Raw genomic sequence first — 27,514 nt, forward strand, 5'->3', positions numbered from 1 at the left:
GAATGAAGTGGCTGGGCCAAAGTGGAAATGCTCAGTTGTGGATGTGTCTGGTGGTGACAGTAAAGTCTGATGCTGTAAAGAACAATATTGCATAGGAACCTGAAATGTTAGGTTCATGAATTAAGATAAACTGAAAGTGGTCAAGCAGGAGATGGCAAGAGTGAACATGAACATCTTAGGGATTAGTGAGTTAAAATGGACAGGAAGGGGCAAATTTAAGTCAGATGACCATTACATCTACTACCATGGGCAGGAATCCCTTAGAAGAAATGGAGTATCCCCCATAGGCAACAAGAGTCCAAAACGCAGTACTTGGGTATAATCTCAAAAATGACAGAATGATCTTGGTTTGTTTCCAAGGCAAGCCATTCAACATCACAGTAATCCAAGTCTATGTGCCAACCACAAATGACAAAGAAGCTGAAGTCAAATGGTTCTGTGAAGACCTACAAGATCTTCTAGAACTAATACTAAAAGAAGATGTCCTTTTCATCATAGGGGATTGGAATGAAGAAGTAGGAAGTCAAGAGATAACTGGAGTAACAGGCAAGTTTGGCCGTGGAGTACAAAATGAAGCAGTGCAAAACCTAACAGAATTTTGTCGAAAGAACACACTACTCATAACAAACACCCTTTTCTAACAACACAAGAGACAATTCTTCACAGACATCACCAGATGGTCAATAACAAAATCAAACTGATTATATTCTTTGCAACCAAAGATGGAGAAGCTCTATACAGTCAGCAAAAACAAGACCAGAAGCAGACTACAGCTCAGATCATGAGCTCCTTCTTGCAAAATTCAAGCTTAAATTGAAGAAAGCGGGGAAAACCAGTAGGCCATTCAGCTATGACATAAATCAAATCCCTTATTTAGAAATACAGGCAAAGTGATGAATAGATTCAAGGGATTAGATCTGGTAGACAGAGTGCCTAAAGAACTATGGAGGGAGGTTTGTAACATTATATGGAGATAGTGACCAAAATCATTCCAAAGAAAAAGAACTGCAAGAAGGCAACCTCAGTGGTTGTCTGAGGAGGTTTTACAAATAGTTGAGGAAAGAACAGAAGCAAAAGTCAAGGGGAAAAGGGAAAGATATACTGAATACAAGAATGCAAGGAGTACTAAAAGAAATTCCATAGCTTGAAGGGAAGTAAAAACAGACAAAACTCCTTATCTATAAGAAAAAAATGAAGAGCACATTATTACATATTTGTGAATAAATGTGAAAACTATTTTCACCTGTTAATAATTATAAATGACAACTGGTTGCCTTAGAAAAACATAACATTAAATTCCATAGTTTATAATTTGTGTGCATGTAAAACACTATAGCAATGACATATAGGATTGAGGCACTGAAAAGTGCTTTGCAAACTTCTTAATTTTAGTTAAATTTTAAGTCTAAGCAGACTGTGGTAATGTAATAAAAAAATAATACAAAGAGATGTAGTTAAGAAGCACTGAAAGTAGGATTTAGGACTACACTAAAGCTTTTGACTGTGTGAATCACAATAAACTGTGGAAAATTCTTAAAGAGATGGGAATACCAGACCACCTTACCTGCCTCCTGAGAAATCTGTATGCAGGTCAAGAAGCAACAGTTAGAACCAGAGACGGAACAACGGACTGGTTCCAAATTGGGAAAGGAGTATGACAAGGCTGTATATTGTCACCTTGCTTATTTAATTCATATGCAGTGAATATCATGCAAAATGCCGGGCTGGATGAAACACAAGCTGGAATCAAGATTACCAGGTGAAATATCTATAACTTCAGATATGCAGATGACACCACCCTTATGGTAGAAAGTGAAGAGGAGCTAAAGAGCCTCTTGATGAGGGTGACAGAGGAGAGTGAAAAAGCTGGCTTAAAACTCAACATTCAAAAAACTAAGATCATGGCATCCCGTCCCATCACTTCATGGCAAAACAGATGGGGAAACAATGGAAACAGTGAGAGACTTTATTTTCTAGGGCTCCAAAATCACAGCAGATGGTGATTGCAGCCATGAAATGAAAAGATTCTTGCTTCTTGGAAGAAAAACTGTGGTCAACCTAGACAGAATATTAAAAAGCAGAGACATTACTTTACCGACAAAGGTGCATCTAGTCAAAACTATGGATTTTCCAGTAGTCATGTGTGGATGTGAGAGTTGGACCATAAAGAAAGCTGAGCACCAAAGAATTGATGCTTTTGAACTGTGGTGTTGGAGAAGACTCTTGAGAGTCCCTTGGGCTGCAAGGAGATCAAACTTGGTCAATCCTAAAGGAAATCAGTCCTGAATATTCATTGGAAGGACTGATGCTGAAGCTGAAGCTCCAATACTTTCGCTACCTGGTGAGAAGAACTGACTCATTTGAAAAGACCCTGATACTGGGAAAGATTGAAGGCAGGAGGAGAAGGGAACAACACAGGATGAGATGGTTGGATGGCAATTCTGACTTGATGGACATGAATTTGAGCAAGCTCTGGGAGTTACTGATGGACAGCAAAGTCTGGTGTGCTGCAGTTCATGGGGTTACAAGGAGTAGAAAGCAACCGAGCGACTGAACTGAAAATTTTTCATCCCCCGAAGGATTTGAGTTGTATCAGCACCAGATAAGGAATTTCAGAAAGACATAGGCTTCATCATTACTCTTCCTCTCAAAATTTGGGATTTGGGGCATATGACTTACTTTCAATTGTTTCTTTATCCCTCCCCAAAGCAGTATGTTCCATGAGACACGTTTCACTCTTGAATTACTGGGGCTCGTTCATATGACCATCATAGATGTTTGCATTAATAAACTCCATTTCTGAATCACTCTCATGAATTAAAAACAAAACTAACAAGTAGTATTATATTTAGCTGTAGTTTTTGGCACCACTCCGTTTTATGCTTTCAATCTAACATTATTTCAGTATGTGGCTAATGTCCCATGTAATTACTACTGAGAGATACAATACGAATTTTAAAAATCTATTTCACAAGCATGATTGCAGATAGTATACATAAAAGAAAAGTGGAAAATTCCAGTACTCCACTCCCATATGCTTTCCCCTAACTAAACTTTTCCCATAGTAGGGGCACTGCCAAGCTCTCTTTAGAACTTAATCTAACTTACTTTTGTCCAGTTCTGTTTCTTTACAGTGTCAGGGACCCCCAGTTTCTGTCAGTAGGTTGTTTTCGTCCCCTTGGACCACAGACCTGAACCTCTGCAGTTTGAAAACAATACTTGTGCCTAACAAAAGTAATTAACAAATGCCATTTTTCTCTCAGAAAACATAGGCAACTCAGCTCCTCCATCTCTCTCTCCTGGCACCCCTTGCTCGCTCCCTCCAACATCAAACTGGCCTACTCCAACCCCGTGGAAAGGAAAACAAATGCCTGGGCCCGGCGCCCCAGGGTTTCCAGCCAGCACTGCATCGCCAAAGCCAAGTCTCCAAGCCAAAGGGCTGGTGGGGGGTGGGGGTGGGGGGGAACAGATGCAAATTAACAGGGCTCTTAGGAAAGACTGGTTTTTTCTTTTCCGTCCTGGACTCTGAAATCTCTGTCTGGAAGCCTTGCCTCACTGGTTCTAGAAAGTGCCTCTCTGATTACAGGCCGCCGTCGACTTTCCTAACCTCACAGGAGAGCTGTGACAACTAATTCTTCCTCATTGCCTGCGCCTGGTGTTTTTACTTGCTAGCAGGCTCCAAGCCGCGGCCGCGCCTCCCGGAACCGCTGACCCCGACCGCGGACCTCCCAGCGCAGGGGCGGGGCGGGGAGGGGAAGGCACCCGGGGAGGGTCCCTGCCCGGGACCCCGCCCCTGGCCCGCGCCCCTCCCCCGCGGGACTCTTCGGGTTTTCATTTCAAAATCCTTTTCTTCCTTCTTTGTTTTTCGCCACCCCGCCCCTTTGTCTTCCTCCGCGGATAAAATCAGACCCCGGGCCTGGCGTCCCGGATGCCGAGCGGACAGCTGGCGGGCGGTGAGTGGGACCGGGCGGGCGGAGAGCTGGGTCGTGGGAGCCGAGAACAGAGGTTCGAGGCCGGCGGACTCGAGGGCGCGCGCAGTCCTGGGCTCGATGCGCTCCGCGCCGCATCCTCGGGAGGTTCCCGAAGTTTTGGGGCGTCCAGAGGGAGCCGTCTCCGGCGCTGGGGGTGGGGGGATCGGTGCTCCCCCCGGGTCTGAAGTCGGCGGCCGTGGCCTTGGGACAGAGGCTCTGTTGGGGAGACCGTCCCTCCTGCGCAGAAGCGGCCCCCAGAGACCCGCTGTGTTGCGCCAACTCGCTGCGCCCCTTTCCCGCGTATCCTGCGCGGTACTGGGCTCCACTGGGGTCTCGGGCTGGCCCTCCCTCGGCACAGCGCTGGGGACCTGGGTCAGGTCGACTCGCAGGTAGGTTTTGCAGTCACTTCCGGACGTGCTTTTCTGGCAGAACCCATCACTTTTACATTCAGGTAAACTGGTGGAGAAGGAAATGGCAACCCACTCCAGTATTCTTGCCTAGAGAATCCTGTGGATGGAGGAGCCTGGTGGGCTGCTGTCCATAGGGTCACACACAGTCGGACACGACTGAAGAGACTTAGCATGCATGCATGTATTGGAAAAGGAAATGGCAACCTATTCCAGTATTCTTGCCTGGAGAATCCCAGGGACAGAGGGGCCTGGTGGGCTGCCGTCTATGGGGTCGCAGAGAGTCAGACAACTGAGCAACTTCACTTCATACCTGGGGGAGGGGGCTTGCAGAGTTTCGGGGAGCAGTTGCTTTGTTTCTATAGAATAAAACGTTTATATTTCAAGACTTAGAGTTTCCTTTCATTTGTTTTTCTGGTCTTATCTTCTCTTAGGATCTACAATTTAGTTTTTACTTTTTTGTTGCATGTTTAGTAGGTATCCATTCAAACTAGTACAAAGATGAAGATACTATGCAGTAAGGTTTTCCCACCTTCTTAAAAGGGTAAAGCTTTAGTATTTTTTATTGGGTGTGACTACATTAGCAGAAGGATAACCTCCATCTATCTATCACAATAAACCTGTCACGGGAAAACTTGGAACACTAGCATCATTTCCAGGAAACCTGGAAAAGCAAAGAATAGTCATCATCATATCCTGTGACGTTGTTGTGTAGGCCAATGAGGTAGGCAGGAGAACACATTAACATTCTGATTAGAAAAGAAGACACAAAATTAGCCCTTTTTACACATAATGCATTTGTGTACCTTGAAAACAACCTAAAATCTCATAAAAAAGAGAGAATTTAATGAAGTGTCTAATTGCATCTAACCACAATTTTAAATTTTCAATGGATATTATATATCTAAAATAGAATATAGATTAAGACAAAATAAGCCATTTAATTGGCATGAAATAACTTGGAAAATGTATTTATAAAGAGACATAAAGCTCTAGAGACATAGATGAAAATATGCTACATGTGAGAATGTATAGGTTGAAAATACAGTAAAATACATTGTTCTAAAGATATAATTTCTCTGAAAGAACATATAAATTAAACAACATCATAACCAATTTTTGGGGGGGAAGGTTGATTTCAAAACAACTGTTCAGCTCAAGTGGAAAAACAACTACATGCCAGGAAAATTTCAATTCAAAGGAAAGTGTATATATATATATATGGGGATTTTTACTATACAATAAAAGGTATTATAAAGCCATAATGATTTAAAGGCTGTAGAATAGGGAATAGATCTACCAAACAAGGAAACTGAAGAGACATAAGAGTAAAAGGAAAGCTTACATTTGATAAGAATACTTTTAAAGTCAGGGAATGGAGAAGAAATAACATTTAATTGATCATATAGGACAATTAGGTATTTATTTGGGTAGCCTAATAATAAAGCTTGAACTTTGCCTCACTTTTAACATACCAATGAAATGTAGATGATTTAAACAATTTAAGTCTTAAATATATGAAACAGAAAAACTGAATGAGTATTTGTGAGTGTGGCATGTGGAAAAGCATTTTTGAGACTGATAGAAAAACCTAAAGCCCATGTAGGGACACGATTCTTAACATTTGCAAGAAAAAGAAAAAAACATACAAATGGCAATTGTTAATAGAAGAAGAGCTAATTTTCTAATGTGCCTAGAACTCTCTTTAAGGACTGAGGATTAAACAATCCAATTTGAGAATGGAAAGTGTTGCTCAGTGGTGTCCGACTCTTTGCGACCCCACTGACTGTAGCCTACCAGGCTCCTCTGTCCGTGGAATTCTCCAGGCAAGAATACTGGATTTGGTTGCCATGCCCTTCTCCAGAGGATCTTCCGGATCCAGGGATGGAACACAGGTTTCCCACATTGCAGGCAGATTCTTTACCATCTGAGAATAAAGAGTGTCAATTCAAAGTAAGAGAACCACAAATGACAAGTGGTAGAAAGACCCTCAGCCATGTTAACTATCAGGAAGATGCAAAGTAAAATAGACTTTGCCTGTTTCGCAGATTTTGAAAGTGTGATAATTCTCTAATAATGTAATGAGAGAAATATACTCTTAGTGGAAATGTATTGATAAAACTTTTTTATGGTGATAACAAAATTTTCAAATACTCATTCACTTACTGAAATTCATCATGCTCCTAAGTGTGCAAATAAATATATAAATAAATAAATAAATATGCGTGTCAAAGGTGGTCACAGTAGGATTGTTTTTAATAGAAAATTTGCACATAGTTTTGTAACCATTGATTGGAATTTGGTTATATAACGTATTGTACATCTACAGTGGATAATAATAGTTTAAAACATTTGTTAGTTCTAAGTGTTCTAAAGTGAAAATATGTCCAAAGTTTATTATAAATTGTAACGCAAACAGAAACAAAGAAACAAGTTGAAACACAGTATGTGTAAATGTTTGTGTACATCTGTATGTTTATTATATATATGTGTGCTTTATCATGGTCTGGAATTGAACCTGCGATAGCTCTGAGGATGAGTATATTATTATGTATATTCATGTTCTGTTACATAGTTCCGTAATATATGCATGTTTATAAATGAAAAGTAATGTTATTATAATAGGAAAAATAAAATAATAGTAAGGATCTTGATGGATATGTTAGTCATTCAGTGTAGAAGAAATATATTTTCTATCACAAAGCTTTTCATTTTGCTTGCTCAGTTTGCTTTCTCTTTGAATGCTCTCTTTCAGGTTCTTTCTTGAAAATCCCTTCCTTTATCTGGTTCCTTAGTATTGATTGCTATGATTTCCTATAGGCACACAATTGAAAAGTTGAAAAGTTTTGCCTGAGCGATTTCACAGCCTGTTAACATTTTTATAAACAGAAAACATTGTAATTTTCATACCTTTTATATTAAAGTAGCATTGTCCTAAAATCACTTTTATAGTACTCATTCTTCAGGAAAAGAGAGACACTGTCCTTTAAAAAGGAAAGTATTTAAAATTAGACTACATTTTTGTAGTAGTCTAATTCTTTTTGACTTTTTAGTCAAAAGAATGTATGGCAAAAATGTAGTAAAAATTAATAACAAATTCAAGAAAATGTTCTTAAAGTTTTAATAATATTCAGATAAATAACATAAAAATAATTTATAAAAACTAGCAAACAGTACAATGGGCACATGATAAACAGGCAGTTCACAGAAATGTAACTGAAAGTGACTTTTAAGCATATAATAAAAACTGCTCAAGATATGGAAAATAAACCTGAAATATTTCACCTTTCAGTTTGCAGTGACAAAACTTTTGATAAAACATAGTGTTAGGAATGTAACACAATTTTGTCTGGGTCTGGTTTGTGAGCTGATTCAGATTCATAGAGAAGAGTTTTATAGTAATATTAAAATAAAAATGCTCAAAACTTTATACAGGCAATTGTGCTTCCAAGGATTTAATACACAAATACACAGAGAAGTACATATAAATTTATTTCAGCATTGTTTGTAATGGCATACAATTGGGAACAGTTTAAATTTTCATCAAATAGCCTGTTGAACTGTGGTGTAGTCATTAAAAAAATAAGGTTATATGAACTGAAGTATAATCAACATCAAGATATTTTAATAAATGAAAAAGCAAAATAAAAGCCAGTATATAGGAGACTACCATTTGTATTAGAAGTTATCAGATGGTAGAAAATCTGCCAGGAGACTTAGGTTCAATCCCTGGGTGAGGAAGATCCCCTTGACAAGAGAATGGCAACCTACTCCATTCTTGCCTGAAGAATTCCATGAACAGAGGAGCCTGGTAGGCTACAGTCTATGGAGTCTCAAAGAGTTGGACACAATTGAGCGACTAACACACACACACACACACACACACACACACATTTGTGTTTGCTTAGAAAACCTCTTGGAAGACACAAAATGCAAAGAGAAGTAGGGTGTAGGTAGGAGGGATCCTTTTTGTGATAAGAGTATGTGTACTTTTGCTGATAATATTTTTAAATGGCTATTTTTGTACGTGTAAGATTTCTTAGTATGATTTTATCGTAGGTCTTCCTGTTTTGTTACAGTTTTTGACACTAGAAGACTAACCAAAAAATGACAAAATAATATATTTTCTGGTAATCTTTCAGATATCATGATTGGCATGGTCATGTTTCCTAAAACATCATGATTATGTTACTCTTCTGCTATTTCTTATACTCCAAGTAACAGAGTAACATGCCCCTCTGAAAATTAAAATAAAGAAGCTTGATATTCTCTTTTAAACAGTTAAACTGTTTGGTAAAAGTTATGTATCAACTGTGACTATCAGTTTGCTCCTGTTTAATCAAATTCTTTTGTTTTAAAATAAAGCCACATAACCAACTTCTTCCTAAAATGAAGGAAATATCCTGTCATAGACTTTTGTTTGGAAGGAACCATGATGAGACTAAAATAAGAAAAATGTATAAAATATAAAAACTTAATATACATTGATCAGATTTTGCCAACATTTTCATTTATTCATAATGAAAATAACTGTTTAATATTGTATGACTGATTTCATGCAAATATATAATTAAATATTTATTCCATGTTCTAGATTCCATGTATCTCTGGGACACTTAAATTGTGTGTTTTATTCCAAGATAACAGACCTAAGTTTATCTTGTTAGTGCAGGCCTCTGTAATTGCTTTTTGAGTAAGATAGTTTCTTCATTCCAGTGCATGTAACAGCAACCTATTAAGTTGCGCAAGCGTGAAATAAGAATGACTGACTTGTTCGCAATCACTGGACTTTATTCATACTGAACCCACTCAACTATCCAGTCCCCTTGTAATCAAGACACTTATAAAACTAATCACCGCAGTACACCACAGGAGCCAAGACTTTGGTTTCAAATCTATAAAGAGTATTGTGCTTGAAAGTGTGTGTAAACTTTTCATCTTTGGTGAACCTGAGTTCTTTTTAGTTAAAATCACTTTAGGAGAGTAGATTGTCAGTTCTGTTTCTCTTTATTTGTTTTCATTTCAGATTGTAAATTCTGTTATACATTTCTTATAGAAAAAATTGTAAAGGAAATATGGTTTGTATTTTAGTGTCTCTAGATCTTTAATACATTTTTAAGACAAAGCTATCCATGTTATAATTATGCAGATTATTATAAGCATTTTGATTATTTTGCAAATTATTTCTGACCATACTTTTTAAAGAAATGTGACTTTATAATGTTTCAGTATAATGTGTCTTCTTAGCTATTGTGCTAGATATTTATGTAGTTTAGAATTACTACTGTTTCATTCTGTACTACTTTTGTGAGAATGAGAATGTATCACTTAAAATCCTACAACAATATTTTGGATTTCTCTTTACCTTTAGAGGAAATTTACTTGGGTTTACAAATGAAGTTTGAGGGGAAAAAATAGGTATTGTATTAGTAAACTGAAGGTTTAATCGAATTTATTAAGGTAATAATTCTTTTAGAAGAGGGGTATTTTTGAGTGAAGGATAGACACATATAGATCTGAATTTGAGGGGGTCAAATTTGAGGGTGTCAGTGGGAGAGGGGGCAGTGAAGGATATGTAAAAACCACTTGGAAAATGGTTTCAAACCTCATAAGCTTTGTGAAAAAGTCTTCTAAAATTAGTGATTCTCAGAGTGAACCAACAGCATCAGCTCATCCTAAGTCATATTTGGAACAGTTCCAAACTTCTTTTATGTAATTATCCACCTCATCCTTGAAAATCATCATATGTGATTGCTGAGGTGCAGGACTTTTGTGCAAGAAGAAACTTTGGAAATTAATTATACAGGTATACTTACATTCTTGTCTGGGTGTGTTCTGTATGTCACAAGTTCTATGAAATATTTGCATAGTTTTTCTTCAATTTCAACATGATGAAAGTTTTGTAATTTTGCACTCATGAGAACAAACGGAGTTATATTATTTGCATAATATATGTAGCAAATTTGACTTTCTGAAATATTTTTGATAAGAGTGGAGTGTTTAAGACAAAGATATATCTACATTCATTTTGAAAGTAGTAACATCAAATGATGAGTTAATGTTTGGAAAATCCTTGTAGAAGCATTGCATAGCCTCTTAATCCTTTTGAAAACTTCTGCTAATTACCCTTGAATAGCATTGTAACAAAAATTTTTAAAAAGACACTTGATTTAATGTCATAATCTAAAAATATTTATTCATTTAAAAATATCTTTAACAACTTGATCCAATTTAAAAACCTACACAAAATATCCTCTTTAAGTTTGTCTACAGGAGGTGTTAATTTTAATTTCAAATTTAATGTCTCAGTTGCTTTTGAGTTATTTTAATGTTGGAAATTTATGTACTTATAAAGGTGTTGAAAGAAGTTTTCCCAGTGGAAAAGAAGTAAAACACCTGCACGGTTGATCATGTCCCTGTTTCAGGGCATCATTTTCTTAGTTCTTTATAATAGGTACATAAATATATGTTTCTGTACTTGAATAATTAAATATGCACAGTAGAAATGATACTTAATTCCTTTACTTAAAAATTGAATCTTCACCCCCAACATGAGGGAATAGAGAAAATGAGAAAATATTGGGGCATTCTGCAACTCTTACTGAGCTATGGGGATTCCTCTTTCCCTCTGCTTTAGCCAAGACGGCAGGAATTCTCTGGACTCTGTCCACTTGGCAACTGCTACTGTGTGTCAGGCTGCATTAAAATAGTGTTACATCAGGAATACCAGAGAAAAATTAGGAAACTGATTCTGGTTGGAGAGCGTTTCCCATTATGCTCTTCTTCACCCAAGCTCTTGCTACTGTTTAATTTTCAGGACCCTCGAATGCCCAATCATTTTGTCTAGATTAAGTGCATTCGGTGGTATATGTTTACTGAATCTGACCCAAAACTGGAACATGTGACCTCTGAAGAATTTTTTTCCTCTGGATTCATGGACCATTTCTCTCCTAATTATACACATACTTCAAAAACCTTACAAAAGGGAAGTTGAAAGGGAGCTCAGTAGAGGAGCCTGTTTTCATTTTAGAGGGTAAAAGGAGGGTACAGTAATCGTAGTGGGGAGAGCTAGAGAGAGCAGTGAGTTGCAGAAAGTAGTTTTCAGTCCATTTGGAATATTAACCTGGCCTCTGATGATGGTTTTGAACAACCCCTTGCCCAGTTTATAGAACTGTGACCTTAATTAGATTATTTAAACTCATGGGCTTCTGTTTCCTTACCTATGTAATGATAATTACAAGCCATCTCAAGCAATGTATGCAAAGTTCCTAAAATCTCATAGATAATTAGTAGTTGTTATCTAAAACTGAGACCCAATGATACTATTTTATGTATATTGTATTGTATCAGTTCAGTTGGGGAATTAATTAGCTCTCAATAGCATATTACTGCTTAAAAACTGCTTTAAATATTCTCTAAAAAATATTAAAATTTTTCACTTAAAAATCCGATTTTCTATTTGGCTTCATTCAAGATATTTTTGCTTCTCTGCTGGCTCAGTCGGTAAAAGACTCCACCTGCAATGCAGGAGACCTGGGTTCAATCCCTGGGTTGGGAAGATCCCCTGGAAAAGGGAATGGCTACCCACCCCAGTCATCTTGCCTGGAGAATCCCCTTGGACAAAGGAGCCCAGCAGGCTACAGTCCATGGGGTTGCAAAGAGTCAGACATGACTGAGCGACTTAAGCACACATACAAGGTATTTTTAAACTGAAGTGTAAAAACAGTTATCTGCTTGAGAATTTAGAAATATGACTTGTTTACCTAGGCTTCCCTGGGGAACATATTTACATATATAAATATGTGTATAACAGGTAAACAGTTTATATGTCATGTGTTTGGTATATAAAATACATATTTAGTTTATATAAATAATTTAATGTAGTTATCACTACATACAAAGTTGTAGAAATAGTATGTGGTCAAGAGAATTACATTTGTAATTTTTATGATGAGCACAAAAATATAATACTATAGACAATACAAAAGTGACAAAAATTTAAAAATTTAGGGGAACTATCTCCATGTGAGTCAACTAACAATCAAAAAGCTTTTAAAGAAAGGAAATTTTAGAATATGCCACCCCTCCTTTTTTTTTTCCAGAGAAACTGGTGTGTAAAGTGCATATGTCCTGTAGTCCTTCATGATCCAGAATCTGTCTTTGCTCAGTTGTGTTCGAAAGCTTTTGACACCATGGACTGTAGCTCGCCAGGCTCCTCTATCCATGGGATTTCCCTGGCAGAATACTGGAGCAGGTAGCCATTCCTTTCTCCAGGGAATATTCCCAACCCAGGAATGGAACCTGCATCTCCAGCTTGGGAAGCGGATTCTTTACCCCTGCACCAGCTGGGAAGCTCATCTTCTTCCTAAGCTCTATTTATATGGCAAGAAATCTTGCTGCAGAATTTTTTTTGTAAAATGAATTCTTCACCTACCTCATTCCATTTACTAAAGTACATAAACTGACTCAGTTTAAAATTTACAGCAAACATTTTTATTATCCATGGTAACGTTACATATGAATTAGTCTCTATAATCCACAAAACTTTTGCTGAGCCAAAAGGGATAGATTAATATAAATGTATCACCATTACTGTAAAAAACATTTCAAAAGCCAGACTCACCCAATTAAAATGAATTTTATATTCAGATGAGTAGCATCTCTGAATTAGTTGTTTCTGCTTTATGATTTTATTGTCTGTCACCAGAATGCTGTGCCTCACAGAAACAAAAAGCTCATTGAATAGTACATACAGTTGACCCTTAAACAATACAGGTGTGAACAGTGAGGATCCACTTACATGCAGAATTTTTTCACTAAATAAGAGCTATAGAACTGCATGATTGGAAGTTAATTGAATCTGAGGACGAAAGTGAACCAGGGACAAAAGGATGAACCAGAAAGTTATAGGTGGATTTTGGACTGCTGAGGGTCAGCACCTTGAGTCCTCGTTGTTCAGAGTCAGCGGTATTGTTCTACTTTCAGCTCTGTCCCACCTCAAAAATAAATATTGAAGAGTTTTGGTGTGCAGGAAAGGCAGGCAGCTGCACTGAGTAAAAGAAAAGCCCGGGCAAAATAGTAACATGGTCTAGCCTCAGGGGAACTGGATCTCCAGTCTGATTCTGCCTGAACTTCTTAGTAACTATACAGTGTTGGAGAAAAGTGAAAGTGTTAGTCACTCAATTGTGTCCAACTCTTTGTGACCCCATGGACTGTAGCCTACCAGACTCCTCTGTCCATGGAACTCTCCAGGCGAGAATACTGGAGTGGGTTGCCATTTTCTCTCCAGGGGATCTTCCCGACCCAGGCATTGAACCCAGGTCTCGGGAGTTGGAGGCAGGCTCTTTACAGACTGAGCCACCAGGGAAGACACAAAGAAAGAAAGTGAAAGGCCTTGGAGAATACCCCTTTAAAAGAAAAAAAAGTTTGTTTATTAATTTTTGGCTGTGCTGGATCTTCGTTGCTTCGTGGCTCTTCTTTAGTTTCAGGGAGTGGGACTACTCTTGCTATGGTCCATGGGCTTTTCGTTGTACTGACTTCAGTTTTGGAACACGGGCCCATGAGCTCTAGGGCTCTCCGGCTTCAGTAGTTGCAGCATGCAGGCTCTGTAGTTTTGCCTCCTGGGCTCTAGAGCACAGGCTCAGAAGTTGTATCACATGCGCTTAGTTGCTCTGTGGCATGTCGGATCTTCCTGGGCCTGGGATTGAACTCGTGTCTCCTGGATCGGCAGGTGGGTTCTTTACCACCGAGCCCCCAGGGAAGCCTGAAGAGCCTTTTTAATAACTTCTCTGTGCCTCAAGTTTTCACCTCTATTTTAGTATCTCTTCTATAAAGCTTTCTATGAAAATAATATTTGTAAACTTCCGATGAAGATGTTTTTAAATTATTTTTTTGAATACAAGTTAAAGATAGAAAGGGATCAACAATAATGGGTGATCTGATTTGATATATTGGCTACAAAAATAATAATCAGTTTTTGGGCCTCCAGTCCTTTTCATCCATCAAGAAATGTAAAAAATGTAAAAAAATATATATATATAAAAAAAGAAAAAAAAAGAGAGCAAAAGAACACATAATACATCTAATGAATTTACTGCAAGAATCTAGTTAAACCCTAAATGTATACAACTTGGGGTGGATCAGAGGCCATATTTCTGGATGCCTCTGTCAAATATGACTTGAACTAGTTTGTTTTCAGCAGTGATTTCAAGGAGGCTACCCCTAAACATGTGTGTTTAGATTTTCTTTCTTTCAAAAAAGTAGTTAACCAGCTATTACAATATTCAATCCAGAATCCACAGGCAAGCTAAATCAGAGACAATGCATCTGTTGCTTTTAAACCTCCAATATGGGGGCTGTTTCACTAGGCAGCCATCAAATTTACACTTGTCTTTATTTTGCTTTGTTTGAATAAATTAACAAGTTTAATATGATGTGGGATCTTCCCCAGTGGCTCAGGAGCAATAGATATTTAAAGGGTCACTTATAAAAGGAAGCATCAACAATTCTTTTGAATATAAGTTAAACATTCAGAAAACTAAGATCATGGCATCTGGTCCCATCACTTCATGGCAAATAGATAGGGAAACAGTGGAAACAGTGGCTGACTTTATTTTTGGGGGGCTCCAAAATCACTGCAGATGGTGATTGCATCCATGAAATTAAAAGATGCTTACTCCTTGGAAGGAAAGTTATGACCAACCTAGATAGCATATTAAAAAGCAGAGACATTACTTGGCTAACAAAGGTCCATCTAATCAAGGCTATGGTTTTTCCAGTGGTCATGTATGGATGTGAGAGTTGAACTGCGAAGAAAGCTGAGTACCAAAGAATTGATGCTTTTGAATCATGGTGTTGGAGAAGACTCTTGAGAGTCCCTTGGACTGCAAGGAGATCCAACCAGTCCACCCTAAAGGACATCAGTCCTGGGTGTTCATTGGAAGGACTGATGCTGAAGCTGAAACTCTAGTACTTTGGCCACCTTATGCGAAGAGTTGACTCATTGGAAAAGACCCTGATGCTGGGAGGGTTTGGGGTCAGGAGGAGGAGGGGACGATAGAGGATGAGATGGCTGGATGGCATCACCAACTTGATGGACACGTGTTTGAGTAAACTCTGGGAGTTTGTGATGGACAGGGAGGCCTGGCATGCTGCGACTCATGGGGTTGCAAAGAGTCGGACACGACTGAGCGACTGAACTGAACTGCAATGAAAAGTTTCTGAGTACCTACTATTTTGTAATACTTTTGCATTAGTGGTTCTTTAAAATCTATTAAGCCATCATATCAGTTAAACTTTCTCTTTCAGAGGAGCACATTATTATTTTTAATATTTAAGGAATTAAGAATTCTATTCACTGGGATGGTAATACAAAAGAAAAATTTCCATAGTATATGGGCAAAGTTTAAAGGAAGATAGTATTTAATATTGAGATGGTCCCTTAGATATGATTTATGTTTAAACTGAAGAATACTTGTTAGAAAATAACAAAATATTCCCTAAACTGTAAAAAAACCTTCACCTATAGAACATGAATCCTTCTTACATTGTTTTAGTGTTAGGGAATGGGCAGAGATAATGTACAAATATTTATGTAAATAGAAATTTTATAGCATTGATCATAATACCAAAAAAGTCTAAACAATAAACATGGAATAGTTTGAACAAATTAAGCTACAGTCATTGGTACCTAACATTTAAACAAATATCCACAGTATTTCTGAAATAAGTGACAAAGATGTGATATCTTTAATATAGTTTTAATTTTCTGCTCTTTTAAAAGTGTGTTACTAAATAAATCCATTTATCTTAATAACATAACAATTAATGTCACTGCCCTAAACTAGAAGCAAATCCTGCAGACACTTAAGCTGTGCTTTACTCATTTGTCATTATTTTAGTGGCAAATACAAAAAAGCTCTCCAGCAGTATCTCCACTTTCTTTCTCCTAGTTCTTTCCAATTTGAAACTCCTTACAAGCAATGCTCATGAAATCACATCCGGTAAAACAGCTACTGATCCAGTTAACCTCTTGGACTGTTTAATAAATTGATAACAAATTGTTTAATAAATTGTTTAACAAATTGGTAACAGACAGACAAGAAGTTCAGGCAAGGTTTCATTGGGGTTCATGCTGCAGCGCGTGGAGCGAGAACCAAATGCAGGTGGCCTTGCTAGTTCCCCAAGGAGGGGGCAGGCTGCTTTCCTGAATGGGCTGAGGACGGGGGCGGATCAGTGAGTGGAGAGGAGGCATAGTTAGGTGGCGTGCCCACCCCTCCCGTGGTGCTGTGTGCAGTGACCATGCACAGTACTCTTCTGCTCTAGGCACTTCAGAAATGGTTTGTTGTCTTTTTGTATCTTACTGTTCATAACTGCCCCACTCTGCAGGCCTGTAGTTATTTTCAGTCCCTTATAGTTTGTATTCTGTTGCTCAAGGAGATGAGGGTTCCAGTTTCCAGCCTGTCTTAAAACCCTAATCTCTGATGGTAGGAGATGGGAATTTTTGGTGTCAGCCTAAAACCCAGGATAAAGTCTTACACATGGATGCTGAGTAATCCATGATAAATGACTGAATGACAGACAGCATTTTTTAAACTACATTTTAATACAGACATGTATTCTTGGTCTCTTTACCAGTTAGTTAATTTTACCTAGTGAAGTGCATACTTGTCCAGGATTTGCTCTGTGCCAGGCACTGTGTTAAATGCTACCCGAATGTAACCTTGGTCAGTCTTCACAACAGTTTGTAAGGTGGATCCAACTGTCATCATGTCTATGACACACAGGACTGAGGAACAGAAAGGTCACTCAAGGTCACAGAGCTATCTGTCTGTCTGGGATTGATTTGTCTGAGCCACTATCCATCCTGTGTGAAGTGCGCTGGCATACACAGTTTACCAGCTACCCTCCTCCAAGTATCCTATCTTGTCTGCAAAGGATATCACCCCCTAAAGGTTATATATTAAACCCAACTAGGGGACTGTGGTGGCTTCCTAGGTAGCTTAGTGGTACAGAACCCACCTGCCTATGCAGGAGATGCAGGTTCGATACCTGGGTAGGGACGATCCCTTAGAGAAGGAAATGGCAACACACTCCAGTATTCTTGCCTGGGAAATCCCATGCGCAGAGGAGCCTGACAGGTCACAGTCCATGAGATCACAGAGTTAGACACAACTGCGTGACTAAACAACAACAAAGGGACTGTGATAGATGGACTAGGACTTTGCAAGAACCAGCTGTATTTCCTGCTGCTACTCAGAAACTGAATAGACAGAAATTTCAGACTACTCAGAAATTGTATAGACAGGGACCTCTTGCTTCCTTTTCTCTCTTCTCACAGTGGAAGGCACTGGAGGCAGGCAGAGCCCAAGGTTTTAGATTTCATATGCAGGTTTCCAAGCCTAGTGCCTAAAGAACTGCAAGATTCTCATGTGCCCAGAGTCTCTCTTGCCAAGAGATTAGGACTGCTGCTGCTGCTGCTAAGTCGCGTCAGTTGTGTCCGACTCTGTGCAACCCCATAGACGGCAGCCCACCAGGCTCCCCCGTCCCTGGGATTCTCCAGGCGAGAGCACTGAAGTGGGTTGCCATGTCCTCCAATGCATGAAAGTGAAAAGTGAAAGTGAAGTCCCTCAGTCGTGTCCAACTCTTAGCGACCCCATGGACTGCAGCCTACCAGGCCTCCATCCATGGGATTTTCCAGGCAAGAGTACTGGAGTGGGGTGCCATTGCCTTCTCCGAGAGACTAGGACAGATTCTAGTAAATTGTTGTTTAGTCGCTCAGTCATGTCCTTCTCTGAGACTCCATAAATAGTAGCTCGCCAGGCTCTTCTCTCCCTGAGATTCTCCAGGCAAGAATACTGGAGTGGGTTGCCATTTCCTCTTCCAAGGGATCTTCCCACCCCAGGGATCAAACCCGCGTATCTTGCATTTGGCAGGTGGATTCTTTATCCCTGTGCCACCTGGGAAGCCATTCTGGTAAATATTCAACTGTGAAGAGCTGCTGCTCATTTTTTAGTTTTGTGATTGAAGTTTCAGACATCCCTGGTATGGCTGTAGGGCTTTATTGTGGTTTTATTGAACTTTGCCAGTGTGTCACTGTTTACAAAGGTGAAATTGCAGAGTGAGAATATAAAACAGCTGCAGTGTTTGTTACAGCAAGCAGTATTCTGGAAAATGCTCCTTGCTGGGAGATGCCATTTAAGATATCAGCGCTGCCTTGCACAGCCGCAAACCAGCTTCCCCAACCTCATCCTACTATGTCCGTGTCTCTTTTCCCTCTTAATTACATTTCACTTGGCTTCAGTTAACCTGTAAGTAACCTCAGCCTTGAAAATGCCAAGGCCTCTGCAATTAAGAGATCTGTGGACCGTGTAATGCTAGCCTATTACGGAGACACAGCTCAGTTTTCTGATTTTCACTTGATAGAAAGCCAAAAGTCAGCCTTTCTTCAACTTTTGGCACTTTTTCACCTTGCTGAGTGAGAAATCTGAAACAATTCAGTGAATTTTAAGAGAAGATTAAGTTAGCAACATTCGTGATTGTACCAGTTGAACATTATCCTGCTTTATAGAACATTCTTGATAAAAACCATATTGTAAAGTTTACATGAAAGGGGAAAGAATTTAGAGTGGTGAAAAAAAGAAACCAGTGGCTCAAAGAAGGGAGGAGGTGAATTCCATGAGTACCTGCAGCTTGTGAGGCAATGTGTAGGTGTACTTTACTTTAAATTCATTGATATCCATTACTTTAAAAAACATTTTTATAGATTTAAAAGTTTTTCAAGATTTGTTTATTTTTTCAAGCTGTTTTTCAATCACTCAAATCACATTTGAATGCTAATTTCTGCCTGGTGTGGTTGAGAACTGTTATTTTTCTTTACACTGTGACAACCCGAACGTGCCTGGTCAAAGGTTTCGCCTGCCTTGTGCTCAGTTCACTTCAGGTCAGTTCAGTCGTTCAGTCGCTCAGCCGTGTCCGACTCTTTGTGACCCCATGAATCACAGCATACTAGGCCTCCCTGTCCATCACCAACTCCCGGAGTTTACTCAAACTCATGTCCATCAAGTCGCTGACGCCATCCAGCCATCTCATCCTCTGTCGTCCTTCTCCTCCTGCCCCCAATCCCTCCCAGCATCAGGGTCTTTTCCAATGAGTCAACTCTTCTCATGAGGTGGCCAAAGTATTGGAGTTTCAGCTTCAGCATCAGTCCTTCCAATGAACACCCAGGACTGATGTCCTTTAGGATGGACTGGTTGGATCTCCTTGCCTTGTGTTAAAAATACAGTTTTCCAGGCCCGCACCCCAGAGGTTCTACCTTGCTTTTGGCGTCCAGAATTGCATAATTTTTCCTTCGAGTTTTTTTTTTTTTTTCACAAAGATGTTTTTATTTTGTTTATTTTGGCTGTACCACTCCGCTTATGGGATCTTCCTTCCCTGTCCACATGCTTGGCCATGAAAGCATGAAGTCCTAACCACTGGACCACCAGGGAATTTCCATCCTCTAAGTTCTTTTTGTAATAAAATTATTCAAATTTCTATCTTCACTTAGCTCTAGCAGTTGTTAACATTTGTCATTTTGTACTATGCTATGTACTGTTTGTCACTATAGACGGATGGATGGATAGATGGATGGATGGATGGATGAATAGGCAGTTGGATAGATATCTAGATAATTTAGCCCCTTTTCACTAAGGCACTCAATAATCTGTTCTAGTTACTTTCTGTCACATATCTTTGACAGCAATCCCCAGGCTTAATATAGAAAGGAACAACGTAAGTTTAGTTAGAAACTTACACTCAACATATACCTGTCACATGGTTCGTCACAATAAAAAAAGCCCTTTTTATTGTGAATAATGTCATACATACAAATATGCAAATTTAAACATACATATACTCTTTTAAAACTAGTTATAACCCATCACCCCTGTTCATACCACCCTGTTAGAACTAGAACATTAGCAGGAAGTTCAGGCCCCTTGAGGATCAGCGCTGAACACTTGTCCTACATCACTTCTCCTCCATATGTAACCATTTTCCTGAATTTTGTGTTAATAATTCCCTAACTTTTCTTAAGTTTTCTCCCATACATGTATCAGAAAAAAGTTTTTGTTTCATTTTCCTGCTTTTGAATATTCTTAAATGGATTCATATGTGTTCTCCTATGATTTATTTTGTTTTTTTGTGTGTTGTAATTTTGAGATATATCAGTATTGATGGGTATGGCAGGACTTCCCAGTGGTCTCAGTTGTAAAAAGGCCACCTGTCAATGCAGGAGATGCAGCTTAGATCCCTGGGTCAGGAAAATCCCCTGGAGGAGGAAATGGCAATCCAGTCCAGTATTTTTGCCTGGAAAATCTCATGGACAGAGGAGCCTGGTGGGCTACAGTTAAAGGGGTTGAAAACAGTTGGACATGACTTAGTGGCTGAGCGTGCACGCACACATGATGAGTATAACTGTACTTTGTTTTCTCTACCGTATACTGTTACACTTTGTGAATATACCAGATTTTATTTATCCAGTGTACAACTGATGGAAATTGGGAATGTTTTCAGTTTCTTTTGATATGTAGTATGTCAAGAACATTCTCATGTATACCTGTGTGTACTTGTGCAGTCACTTGAGGGTACAATCCTAGGAATGTCCAGAATTTAAGGTTCTAGAAAGGTATGGGCATTTTCCTAAACACCAGATATTACCATCATTAAAGGAATAGGACCAGTTCCTAGAATTCTTGATTGGCCTGTAGTTGAGTCTGTATTTGCAGTGTGTACCAGGAAAGTTTTTACTTTTGTTGTTGTTCAGTCACTAACTCTTGTCCAACTCTTTGTGACCCCATGGACTGCAGCATGCCAGGCTTCCCTGTCCTTCACTATATCCTGGAGTTTGCTCAGATTCACGTCCATTGAGTCAGTGATGCAATCCAACCATCTCATCCTCTGTTGCCCCATTCTCCTCCTGCCGTCAATGTTTCCCAGCATCATAGTCTTTTCCAATGAGTTGACTCTTCTCATCAGGTGTCTAAAGTATTGAAACTTCAGCTTCAGCCCTTCCAATGAATATTCAGTGTTGATTGCCTTTAGGATTGACTGGTTTTATCTCTCCTTGCACTCCAAGGGATTCTGAAGACTCTTCTCCAGTGCCACATTTCAAAAGCATCAATTCTTTGGCACTCAGCCTTCTTTATGGTTCAACTCTCACATCCATATGTAACTACTGGAAAAATCGTAGCTTTGACTAGATGGACCCTTGTCAGCAAAGTGATGTCTCTGCTTTTTAGTACTGTGTCTAGGTTTGTCATAGCTTTTCTTCCAAGGAGCAAACATCTTTAGTTTCATGGCTTCCCTAGTGGCTCAGACAGTAAAGGATCCACCTGCAATGCAGGAGACATGGGTTCAGTCCCTGGTTTGGGAAGATCCTCCGGAGAAGGAATGGCTGCCCACTCCAGTATTCATGCCTGGAGAATTCCATGGACAGAAGAGCCTGACCAACTACAGTCCGTGAGGTCATCAAGAGACAGACACTACTGAGTGACTAACACGTTCACTTTTACTTTTAAGACACAATTAACTCCAGCTCCAGAGAAGGAGAGGAACTGGGCCAAGACTGGTGGGCCAGGCTTGGCAAGAGCCTAGAATCTGCATACTGGCTTATGCAGTGGTGACATTCACTGGGTCGACTGAGTATCCATATTGACTACTCACTCATATAGTGTTCCAGTGCTTCTTTGACATATCTATTCTGTATTGGTAACTTTTCTGCTCTACTTGAACAACACAAATGACCACATTCTGTACTCTGATAAGCAAGATGATTCATTGGAAAGAACATGGAAAGTACTTCAAAGTACTTAAGTTTAGCAACATTTTCCATTTATGTATTAGATGGTTTTTGTTTGTTTCTTCCACTATTATACTGTTTTATTTATTTTTTGTTTTCAGTTTTTCTTATATATTGGAGTATAGTTGATCAACAATGTTGTGTTAGTTTCAGCTGTAGAGCAGAGTGATTTAGTTACACATGTACCTGTATCTATTCTTTTTCAAATTCTTTTCTCATTTATGATACTACAGCAAAAAGAGTTCTCTGTGCCTACCCAACAGTAGGTCTTTGTTGATTAATTATTTTAAATATAGCAGTGCATACACGTCAATCCCAAATGCCCAGTCTATTCCTCCCCCAACCTTTCCCCTCTGGTCACCATAAGTTTGTTGTCTAAGTCTGTGGCTCTGTTTTGTACGTGTTTGTTATATCATATTTTTAGAGTTGACATAAAAGTGATATCATGTAATACTTGTCTTTCTCTGCTTGACTTACTTCATTTAGTATGATAATCTCCAGATCCGTCTGTGTTGCTGCAAAGGGCATTATGTCATTCTTTTTAATGACTGAATAATATTCCATTGTGTGTATATATACACCACATCTTCTTTATCCATTCCTCTGCTGATGGACATTTAGGCTTCTTCCATGTCTTGGCTATTGTAAACAGTGCTACAGTTAACATTGGGGTGCATGTATCTTTTTGTAGCATGTTTTTCTCCAGCTATATGCTTAGGAGTGGAATTGCTGGATCATATAGTAGCCCTATTTTTAGTTTTTTAAGGAACCTCTAGACTTTTCTCTATAGTGGCTGCACCAATTTACATATCCACCAACAGCGTTGGAGGGCTCCCTTTTCTATACATCCTCTTCAGCATTTGTTGTTTGTTGATTTTTTGATGATGGCCATTCTGACTGGTGTGAGGTGAGACCTCATTGTAGTTTTGATTTGCATTTCTCTAATAATTAGAGATGTTGAGCATCTTTTCATGTTCCTGTTGGCCATTTGTATGTCTTCTGTGGAGAAAGGCTGTTTACATCTTCTGCCCAACTTTTGACTGGGTTGTTTGTTTTTTCAATATTGAGCTGCACAAGCTATTTGTAAATTTTGAAGATTAACCTCTTATTGGCTGCATTGTTTGCAAATATTTTCTCCCATTTTGTGGGTTGTCCTTTCATTTTGTTTATAGTTTCCTTTGCTGTGCAAATTGGAGATAATACATGAAAAGTCCTCTGCCTTTTCCTGACATTTAGTAAGCATTCAGTATAACTTTTGATGATGTTCTCTCTTTATTTGTCATCACACAGAACTAAGAAACCTGAAATATTGAAATTCCTTTCTCTAATAATAATCTTTTCCCCTTGATTTAATTAATGGAATCTCTCTCCTAACCCACCTCTTGTTTCAAATATCATCTCAACATTTTTACTTCTTTGAATTATTCTCATAATGTTTTTTAACATAGTTTTTGTTTAAATGTTTAACATGTCTTCTTTTAGCCTCATCTTAAACATAACATGTCTTGATTTAAACTTTTGATTCCTACCTTCCCCAGTTCCCAATTTTCCCACCATCTTCCTCTCTAGTGGAGTTACTGGCATCACCATCAACTTAGATACCCTGGGTTAGAAAGTGAGACTCATCCTTGACTCCTCTCTTTACTGAGTCCATCACCAACTCCTATAGGTTCTGCTCCCAAATCTTTTTATGCGTCTGACCACATCTGACCCTCTCTGTCACCTCCAGTCTAAACCAGCATCAGTTCTCACATGGATTACTGCTGCCATCCCTACTCCACTGCTTCCAATCCTGCACCCTCAAGATAAAGTTTAAATCGATCTGATCACTCCACTGATTAAAGTCTCCTGAAGACTCCCCCACTGCAATTACAACAGATTCCAAACATTTTACCATGAGTTTTAGGTATGATCAGACCTCTGTCTCCACCTCTGACCTTGGTTCTCTTCTTTCCCTGTATTCCTGTCACACCTGAACTCTTTCTCTCCCTTGAATATCACAAGCTTACTGTTATCTCAGGGCCTTCTCATTTAACTTTCTTGTCTCTCTGGACCTCTTCCCCATAGTTCAGCTAGCTGAAAGGTCACCTCCTGAGAGAGGCTTTCCCTGACCCTCGGGGAGCTCCCCATCCATGTTTTCCTTACTTTAACTTTGTTTTCTTCATAACCGTACTATCTAAATTTAATCTTAAATATTTGTTGACATGTTCCACCCCACTGGAATATAATTTCTAGCAGAGTGCCCATCTGGTTTACTGCTGCATTTTCAACACCACGTAGAAAATAGGTGCTAGGGAAATATTTGTTGAATTAATGAAGGAATGAATGAAAGGTAACTAGAGACTAAAAGAATCACAGAACTTCTTACTTGTATCACTAATTAATAATAGTAACTATGTAAATGTATAAGGTAAAAATTAGGTTTTTTGTTTTGTTTTGTTTTCAGGTTTAATTGGAATTCTTCAAAATGTCAGGTAAGTTTTTGTGAATACATTTCAATATGCTGTATTTTCAATTGTGAATTGTGTGATTCCTTTCCTTAAAAAATTGGATTCTATTTCCTTTTGAAGTTACTTATTCGTGTTTAATATTTGAAGAATATATATACATATATACATTTATTTATTCATTTATATATATGAGCATTCTTATTTATCTTTGACAGAAAAGGATTAAAAGGGATTTAGAGTGGCATATAGGTAATGAAAGAAATTTCTGATTGTATGTGGGGGAAAATTAGGTAAAGGAAAAATGCAGGTGGGAAAGTAAGTCTGCAAAGAGAGGTAATAGTTAAAAATATATTGATAGGTTGATATCTAATATACATACTGAGTTGCTTTTTATAAGAAATGAGTGTATTTAATATTGGTCATATTCATTGATGCATACCAACAGAAAAAATGAATATATTCTGTAATCATATTATCATTTCCATTGTAAACCATGCACCACCTTTCTCACCCCTAAGATCTCCCCACAACCCCTAAGAAACCTGCAGATGAAACAGAGAATCAAATAAAGTCACCTGATCCAAGGCCTGGTGCCCCTCCTGAGTACAGTTCCAGTTTTGTACCAGGTAGGTTAAAAATTCGGAAAGAATCTTCCCCCTCTCCAGAAAACCATCCTCATAGTTAAGATTGCTTTTAAAATTAACTAATTAATTAATTGAATGATTCAGTAAATAAATATTTAATGCCTACAGAGGGCCAAGTAGTTTACTAGATGTTAATTAGAATCCTATTCCTGTTTTCATAGGATTTATAGGCAACTAAGGAAGGAAATTGCACAAACATTGATGGCATTCTTCTTGCTTAAGAATGAAATGAATGTTGTAAGTGCACAAAAGCAGTAACGCTTCTATGGGGGATTGGAGGGAAGCACTGAGGAAATCAAGCTTTACTGGCACAATGAGAAATTTCTCAATCAAAGGAAAGAACACTGTGTCCTGAAGCTCATGGTCATGATGGTCTGGTCTGAGGCATTCATGGGACAAAGGCCAGGAGAAGTGCAGAATAGTGGAGGCGAATGGCTTCAAGTTCTGATTAAGGAGCTTGTTGTTCTGCAACTATTTTTGTAAGTCTGAAAACTCATACTGTATTCAGGGACTCAGCAAAATGGATGCTCATAAGTATGTGGGCAGTATGTAACTTTTTAAAAATTAGATAGTCTTTGACTGAGGAAATAGTTTTAATCAGGATTATATTCATACACATTTTAATGATTTAGAAAATGATAAAGTGTAGTGCTGTTTCTTTAAATATATATTTAAGTATATGTTTTGAGATAGAAACAAGTGTTAGGCTGTGGAAGAGCGGAAGAAACCCCGGTGTCCACAGAATACTGGCAAGGGTGTTCTCTTGGCTCCAGACATACGATCCATGGAGCTCAGGTAGCCTTTGTCTTTGCGGTGCTTTCTGAAGTTAGGGCTTCCTTTTCCTCTTTCCCTCATGTGTATGTGTGTTATATGAATCTGAGCATACAGCCCCTGTATGCTCATTACTGCTTAATGCCTGCTAAATCCAAATTTTTGACAATCCTGGGTCATAATTTCACTGTATCTTTACTGTATTTTACTTTGGTGGCTATCAAATTATCTACATAATCTATCTTATATTCACCAGTCACTCTATATCCAAGTACCTAGGTTATACTAGAACAGAAACTATACCATTTCTAAGAAGTAAGTGTTGGCTATAAATCACCTTCTGTGCATCTGGGAAAGTGTCTGTTCCCTTCTGTATCAAAAAATTAGCAAGAGAGCAGGATACAGTCTTCAAATTAAACGAGTAGGTAAGTTGAAAAATATTATGATGAAGAGCTAATGAATTTTCATATATGAAAATCGCCAACAAAAATTTACTGTGATCACCATCTAGTGGCTGAACGATATACTTGCCTATACTGATGCAAATTGTGTCCCTTTAATTCACATTAAGGAACTGGAAATACTATACTTGAAATACTTAGCTTTAATGAATTTCTTAAGGTTCAATTATATATTCCATTTGCATTATATTACTGGATATTTATTCCCACTGAAAATAATTTTGACCCAAATATATTTAAAAGAATAGTTAATAAAGAAACCTTTGTTATGTATAGTCTATTGGAAGAGAAAATGACATGTATTTTTAAAGTAAAAAAGGATAATAATAGTCAAAATGACTAAGAAGATACAAATTCCATAAAGCCGTATTTCTCACACTAGTAGTGGTAGGACAATGCTCCAAAACAAAGTTATACAAAGTTAAACATGTTTTATTGTGTTGTGTTTTCTTGCAGAACAATCAGAACTTTTAAGAGCAGTTTTAAAGCTTAAAAGGGAGTATAAAACATATACCATTTCCCTCATGTATCACGCTCTTCTCTTAACATCTCAGAATAATGCATTCTTATAACATAAATCATTTGATTATATACATTTTTATATAATTTTTTTAGAAATATAGTCTCTATACTGAATAGCACCATAATCTAAATAGTAATTTTCTTGCTAATTTGTTGATCTTCAGATTTTGTTCCATGAGATACTTTTATCCTAAGATTACATGGTTAATACCACAACAATTAATCATCAACTCATTAAAACGATATAACAGTTAGTATTTTTGAGATAGTTTGTATGACGTTTTTTAATAATAGTTCTAAAGAGGAGAGAGAGATCCAATATCTACTCCAGTTTGGCTACTCTTGAACATAGTTCTTAAAGAAATTAAAAGTATTTCGTTAGCCAAAAAATTCGTTCAGTTTTAAGTACAAATAAAAGGCATATTTTTCATTTCACCAAGAACTTTATT

At 38.2% G+C, this 27,514-nt stretch overlaps 1 protein-coding gene across 3 annotated transcripts in view; it reads left to right on the forward strand.

Annotated features, from left to right (window-relative positions):
• The first annotated feature begins 3,543 nt into the window (after positions 1–3,543).
• PLSCR4 (phospholipid scramblase 4) overlaps positions 3,544–27,514 on the forward strand; it is a 43,924-nt gene continuing 19,953 nt past the window's right edge. Inside the window, exons 1-3 of one of the 3 annotated variants that reach the window (XM_043474168.1) lie at positions 3,551–3,953; positions 24,664–24,691; positions 25,186–25,293. In XM_043474168.1, coding sequence (XP_043330103.1) covers positions 24,685–24,691; positions 25,186–25,293 — 115 coding nt within the window. In that variant the 5' untranslated portion in view covers positions 3,551–3,953; positions 24,664–24,684. The other 2 variants (XM_043474169.1, XM_043474170.1) reach the window with 2 other exon arrangements.

The sequence above is a fragment of the Cervus canadensis genome, chromosome 7 (genome assembly GCF_019320065.1).
Source record: "Cervus canadensis isolate Bull #8, Minnesota chromosome 7, ASM1932006v1, whole genome shotgun sequence".
Lineage (NCBI taxonomy): Eukaryota > Metazoa > Chordata > Mammalia > Artiodactyla > Cervidae > Cervus > Cervus canadensis.